The sequence below is a fragment of the Trypanosoma cruzi genome, genomic scaffold, assembly GCF_000209065.1.
Source record: "Trypanosoma cruzi strain CL Brener 1047053516045 genomic scaffold, whole genome shotgun sequence".
NCBI classification, from domain to species: domain Eukaryota; phylum Euglenozoa; class Kinetoplastea; order Trypanosomatida; family Trypanosomatidae; genus Trypanosoma; species Trypanosoma cruzi.
In genome coordinates, this window is record NW_001849249.1 from 1 (window position 1) to 6,187 (window position 6,187).

General features: G+C 49.7%; 4 protein-coding genes across 4 annotated transcripts, besides 12 other annotated features; all 4 read left to right on the top strand.

Moving 5' to 3' along the window:
• Tc00.1047053503685.30 (carnitine/choline acetyltransferase, putative) lies at positions 1-499 on the top strand (the record flags this gene model as incomplete). The annotated part of the gene is made up of 1 exon (XM_799447.1): positions 1-499. A coding segment is annotated over one exon (499 nt), but the record flags the coding sequence as incomplete, so codon positions are not given.
• Positions 1-5,267: a sequence feature (heterozygous, Esmeraldo-like haplotype).
• Positions 553-592: a microsatellite.
• Positions 1,126-1,190: a sequence feature (T-rich).
• Positions 1,255-1,311: a sequence feature (A-rich).
• Positions 1,407-1,488: a microsatellite.
• Positions 1,666-1,800: a sequence feature (GA-rich).
• Positions 1,850-1,871: a sequence feature (AT_rich).
• On the top strand, positions 2,020-3,111 carry Tc00.1047053503685.20 (hypothetical protein, conserved; the record flags this gene model as incomplete). Its single annotated transcript, XM_799446.1, has 1 exon — positions 2,020-3,111. The coding sequence occupies one exon, from the start codon at positions 2,020-2,022 to the stop codon at positions 3,109-3,111; it is 1,092 nt and encodes a 363-aa protein (XP_804539.1).
• On the top strand, positions 3,526-4,746 carry Tc00.1047053503685.10 (serine/threonine protein kinase, putative; the record flags this gene model as incomplete). Its single annotated transcript, XM_799445.1, has 1 exon — positions 3,526-4,746. One exon carries the CDS (start codon positions 3,526-3,528, stop codon positions 4,744-4,746), a length of 1,221 nt encoding a protein of 406 aa, XP_804538.1.
• Positions 4,724-4,743: a microsatellite.
• Positions 5,268-5,381: a sequence feature (areas merged during assembly that could not be assigned to a particular haplotype. This can correspond to areas where the two haplotypes were merged or to regions with more than two copies in the genome that were merged during assembly.).
• Positions 5,282-5,323: a microsatellite.
• Positions 5,360-5,381: a sequence feature (AT_rich).
• Positions 5,382-6,187: a sequence feature (heterozygous, Esmeraldo-like haplotype).
• Tc00.1047053503685.5 (RNA-binding protein, putative) lies at positions 5,886-6,187 on the top strand (the record flags this gene model as incomplete). The annotated part of the gene is made up of 1 exon (XM_799448.1): positions 5,886-6,187. A coding segment is annotated over one exon (302 nt), but the record flags the coding sequence as incomplete, so codon positions are not given.

Genomic DNA, 6,187 nt, shown 5'->3' on the forward strand with positions numbered 1-6,187 from the left:
CATTCGTTCCGCCACGCAAGAGATGCTGACGTTAGCAGAGGCCGTCAACAAGGAGGCGAAGGAAAGTGCGACACCAAAAGAGTCCGAGCGAGCAGCGCTGCTGGCGCTCATAAAGGCCGCATCGGATCGCCACGCAACACTTGCCAAGGCTGCATCAAAAGGTGAGGGTGTTGACCGGCACCTGACGGCATTGAATCGGTTAGCAGTAGAGCGGAACGACAACGCTGCCCTCAATTTCTTTAACGATTACACTTACAACTCATGCTGCAAGTGGGTGCTTAGCACAAGTAACGTGTCGTACCCGTGGGTGGAACGTTTCATCTTTGGCCCTGTCACGCCCAACGGCTACGGTTTGGGGTATGTTGTGGGCGAGAACGAAGTGCGCATCATGCTCTCCGCCTTCACCAGCAGTCCGTCGACGAACGTAGAAGACATGAATGCCGCCATTGGGGTGTCCGCGACGCGCCTGTACACAGTGTTGGCTGGATCCAAACTCTGAGGCGAAAAGAGAGTTTGTCCACGTCACGCGCATGAGAGCGAGGCATGCAGGGGAAAAAAAAAAAGGAAAACAAAAAACAAAAACAAAAACAAAGGAGGGAAGGAGGAAGAAAAGTAAAAAATCGGACGATAGGGGAGAAGAGAAGGAAAATGCGCAAGAGCAACAAAACAAGCAGACAGAGAAACTTCAGAAATGAGAAAATTTGGGAGGCAGGGGCGGAAGCATTGGCGGGGGAGGGGTCATCACAGGCGGTTGACGATATGGAGACGCCTGGCATCTCTTTTATTTTTTCCGTTTCTTTTGTTTTTGTTTTTTGTTTCTTGCTCGCTCGCCCTACCGATGTTTTCTCCTCCTCGTTGTTCTCCTCCTTACTGTGCATTAACGTAAAATGATCAGGCAAGCCACTACGCCTCTTACGGTTTGTTTGGCTGTCACAGAGGGTAATCCAGTGAATAGCGCCTTTTATCTCCTGTACTGGCGGGTGAAACGTCGTGGAGTGGGGAAGGTGCGGCGAATGGATGTGCCCTTCCCTCCCTTGCCGGCGCCACACGGGTGAATAGCAACCAAAAACAGAGAGAAGGGGTGGATAAGGAAGTAGCAGGAGAGAAGAGAAGAGGAGTGTACATAAAAAAGAAGGAAAAAAAAAAAAAAAAGAAAAAAGAAGGAAAAAAAAAAGGAAAGCAACAAAAAACATAGAATTTGAGGAGGGCGTTGGGCAAAAGAGGGGACCCGACTACCGCATAAAGAAAGGCAGTTCTTTGTTGTTGTCTTTTTGCCCGTTTGTGTTCTTTGTTTTTTTTTTTCTTTTGTTTCCAATTGTGATTGAAAGGCAAAAAGGGGAGAGGAGATTTCCTCCGCCATTTCTTCACACGCACTCGACACGAAGAAACAAATTTAAACACGGCGGAAAACAAAAACAAAAACAAAACAAAACAAAACAAAACAAAACAAAGAAACAAACAAACAAAAAAAAATAACAACAAGAACAACATCAGCAGCTATCCTGAACTAGCACTGACATGATCATCATACATTTTTATGCATAAACCCATTTTTTGCACGCCATTGTGCCGTTGTATGGGTGGTGTACAGAGTTGTTGGAGTGATTTCCACCTGTTTTTCTTTCCACATTTTTGTTTTTTGTTTGTGTGTGCTCAGTTAACGTACTGCTTCTTCTTCTTCTTATTCTGCTATTGCTGCTGCTGTTGTTACTTTTTATTTTTGTTGTTGCCTCTACCCATTTCTTTTTTTCCCATTCACTCTTTTTGTTTGCGTGTTTTGTTTTCTTCCTTGTTTTCTTCATGGCTCTAGTAGTGGGTCAATAGGAGACTCTCCCTCTCTCTCTCTCTCTTAAAAAATTTTTTTTTTTTTTCTGCCGTGAGGGTTGAGTGCAAAACGAAAAGAAGAGGTGAAAAGAAAAAGGAGGTGTACCACTCTCTCTTTTCCTTTACTTTTGTGTGTGTGTTTGTGTGTGTCCTTGGTTGGTTGGCTTGACGACTGCACTGCGTTGTGCGTTGGCCATGTCGTCGCATGTGGCGAATGCCAAGCAGCGAATTCTCAGCAGTCTGTCGCTGGCGGGGCAAGAGGCGGTACTGTTCACCACTTTGCAGCGCGACCTCGCGTTGGATCAGCGTACCGCAGCCGACGCTCTGCGGGGTCTCATGGAGGGCGGGAAGGTGGTGCTGCGTCGTGGGAACAGTGATGGAAGCGTGTATGTCGCGCTCTCGAACAGCATGCCGGAGGGACCCTCGCTGGTTCTTGACGCGATACGATCCAGTGGGAACAGTGGGATCGATCAGGCCACTTTGTGCAGCAGGGTCCGTCTGCCCAAGAATGAAGTCATCAAGTCTCTTCAGCTGCTTGTGGCGCAAAAGCGCATCAAGGAACGCCGCTGCTTTTCAAATCGCGCAAAGCGTATTTATCTTCTCTTTGAATTTGAGCCTAGTGATGAAATCACCGGAGGAACTTTTTATGGTGGCGAGGATTCTCGCGAGATGGATGTGTGGTTTGTTGACGGGATGAGGCGACTTATCGTGGCCCTTGTCGCCCAGCGTCATTCGGTTTCCCTGGAGCAGATTACACAGCATCTGCATGAGTCTCATGGCAGTGGGGCTGCCGGGGAAGCGACACTCGGCGGTGTTGATGCCGTGGTGGTGATGACGGCGCTTCCCAGTGGCTCCGTAGTCACTTCAGCCAATGACAATAAAGGCGGAAACAAGCGGATTTCTCAACGGGACGCGCAACTGCTGGTGCAAACATTAGTCTTAGACGGTGTGTTGGACTGCGTGACACCCTCCGTTGGGGCGCCTCCGCAGTACCAGTTGGCAACTGGGAAGAATGTCCTACGGCACTTCACGGCAACGCCCGCTGCAGCTGGCGGCTGGCCTTCGAATGGCGTGACGACACCGCTTGAGGATGGACGTGAAGGGCATGGTGATGTTTTTGCCGGTGGATTGTGGAACCCCGCACCGGTCGCGCAGCCAAGCGCGTGGGCAATGCCGGCGGTGGGGTTGCCGTGTTTGGGTTGTCCACAGCTTTCGGTGTGCTTTGCGAGCAGCAACAGCGTCGTCAATCCGTGCAATTGCGCGTATTTAAATGAGTGGCTTAGTTGATGTGTTGCGCCCTTTCAAAAAAGGTGCGTGAACGTTGAAGTTGGTTGAATGTTGATGCCTAACGGTGGGGCCCACGGAGCTAAGGACTTGTAGTTTTGGAGCCTTTTTTTTTATGGCAGCCCCGTTGTTGTGTTTTTTTTTTCTTCTTTTTCTCTGTGTGTATTTTTTTATTTGGAGCTTAAGACCCTGACATCGCCAGTAGTTGATTAAATGCACGCATGTATCTTGACCTTCTCCCGTCTTTTTTATATATACATATATGCGTTTTTTTTTTTTTTTGGCATCGTTGCTTCTGAGTTCTTTTTGCCGCCGTTGTGTCCTTGCCGACCCAGCGGGTTGACTGTGCCGCTCGGCTTGTAGGACAGCAGACAACAAAAAAGGGGGCGGGCGGGTGAGTGGCTTTTTGTGTGGGAAATGTGGCAGCACCACAACTTGAGTTCCCCGACTCTGGGGCCGCGTGAAGCGAAGCCGACGGTGCAGACCTCACGGCGGGGATGCATGCGAAGTGACGCGTGGTGCTCTTCTTTGGCAGGTGGCGGGCACGACGATCCGTCGGAGTCGGTGCCAAACTCACGGGTGTCACCGCGCGCCTCTTCCTTCGCGCCGCCGCAACGCACGGCACCATCACCGACTGAATCGACGTCGCAGGAGTTGTTTGAATTGCAAAATTGCAACCACCACAAGCAGCAGCAGAAGCAGCAACTTGTCATTCGACAGGAAGACATACGTGACGACGACTTCCAGCGGCTAGAGGTGTTGGGCGACGGTTCTTACTCCGTGGTGGTTTCCGCCCGCCACCTACCCACCCAGCAGCTTGTTGCGCTGAAGGAAGTATCGCGACACCGCCTCCGTGAGCTGAAGTTGGAGAAGCAGTTGCAATGGGAGATCAACGTTCACCGCACGCTGCGTCATCCCAATGTGGTTCGAATGCTGAGCTACTATATCACCCCGCAGACCGTTGTGCTTGTGTTGGAGATGTGTCCAGGCGGGACGCTCCTGCAGAAACTGAAGACAATGCCCGGTGGAAGGTTTGATGAGCGGCGGGCATCACGGTACGTTCGGCAGGCCGCGCGGGCGCTAACGTACCTGCACGGGCACGGAATTGCCCACCGTGACTTGAAACTGGAGAACATTTTTTTAGACGCGCACGGTGTGGCACGGCTGGGAGATTTTGGGTGGAGTAAAGCCCTTGTGGAGCCAACGGTGGAACAAGACCTTTCCTCCCACCATGACAACTTTGGTACCGCCCCCTGCAGCGCGGCTAAAGACGTTTCGCCGTTGTGTAGTGGTGGCCGAGGTCGGCTGACTGTCTGTGGCACACTGGACTACTTGTCCCCGGAAATGCTAATTGGCATGCCTCACACCTTCAAGACAGATGTGTGGTCCCTCGGTGTCATGCTGGCCGAGATGCTAACTGGCGCACCACCCTTTTACTGTGTGTCGCAGCAGGACACACTCAACGCGATTCGTGAAGCAGCTCCTCATTTGGGCGATGACGTTCAAATGTCATCGCTGGCCCGTGAATTGGTGCTGGCAATGTTGCAGAAAAACCCGGATGCACGTCCAACAATGGCGGAAGTGCTACAACACCCATGGACGAGACAAAATGGGGAGAAGAAGAAGAAGAAGAAGTAACAAGGGGAACAAACAGAGACTGAGGTGTGCGGCCACATACACCTTCCCAACCATACGTAGTATACATACAGACCGAGACACAAAAATCAAGGCGCCGCGTCCATCTATTTTTTTTTTTTTTTTTGTATTCACATTTTCTCTCTTTTTTGAGCATACGTGTAAAAATATACATGTATATTTCCGTTTGTTATGGGCCGTTGTTTCTTCTCTGACAAGATGGAGAGAGGGAGAGAGTAGGAGAGGCGACACAGGCACGAGAGTCCAGGGTGCACCTCCTGTTCTGTACATTTTGCTCTAGAGTGATGGATGTTATTGTTTTTTCTTTTTTGAAGAAACAGACACATTCCATTGGGAAGAAACATTGCAATTGGAGCACCGCGTGTATTTTTGTGTGGCCTGAGCACCCGCCTAGAGTCCTGTGTCCCGTGTGTATTTCCCGCTGCCTCTTTTGACCCTCCCCACCACCACCGCTCTCCGCAGGAAAAGTGATTCGAGGACCAGAGCAGGAGAAAAATCAAAACACACATACACACACAAAAAAAAAAAAAAAAAGAAAAAGAAAAAAAAAAAAAAAAAAGGGAATTAAAAGTAAAATTATAAACAAAAGGCGCCCTTTTTTTTTTTTTTTTAAATTTGTCCTTCTTGTCTTGTTTTATTTGCCGGTTGTTGTTTTCTGCGTCCTGGTGAGTGAGTCGTCACAGCGATTGTCGTAGCAGCCCGAGACCCACGCCCGTCCACGGCACACGGAGGCGGGAAGGCAGAAGAAACGACACGACCGTGAACGGTCCATCGTAGAGGAGGAGAAACAACAACAACAAAAAACGCGTGGAATTCATTGCTTTTGATTGTTTGTGCCCATAAAACGGCATCTGGGAAGAGGGAGAGAAGGAGCAGGAGATAAAAAGAGAGTTTTCCGGAGGAAATTAACAGTTACAGCACCAAAAAAGTATTAGAATCGAAGGCGGCGGGTGGCGGTGCGTATAGACATACACCCAGAACCACACAGGTACATTATATATATTATATATACGGTCTCTTTGAGGGTGGCGAAAGAAGGAGATATAATTGGGGACGAACAGCGGAGGTTTTACGAATACACCGCACCACTCGCGTAGGGAGGTGGGCGTTATATTTTCTGCATGGTTGAAATGGTTTTTTCCTCCTATGAAAGGATGCAAGTGCCGGATCTTCTGCAGGACGTCAAGCCTATTCCCGGGTTGCCGGAGAGCGTTGACGGAATGAGCTCCAACTCCCCATCAACACACGCAGCAATTCAGGAGGAGGAGGCGATGGCTCTGGCGTCCGTGACGTCGGAACCTTGCTTTGTTTTTGACTCCGAATTTCTTGTGGAAAAGCTGCTTTTCGACGAAGAATGTAGTAATTGCTGTGATGGCAACAGTGCGGATGTACACAACGATAATACGAGTAAGCGAGACAAAAT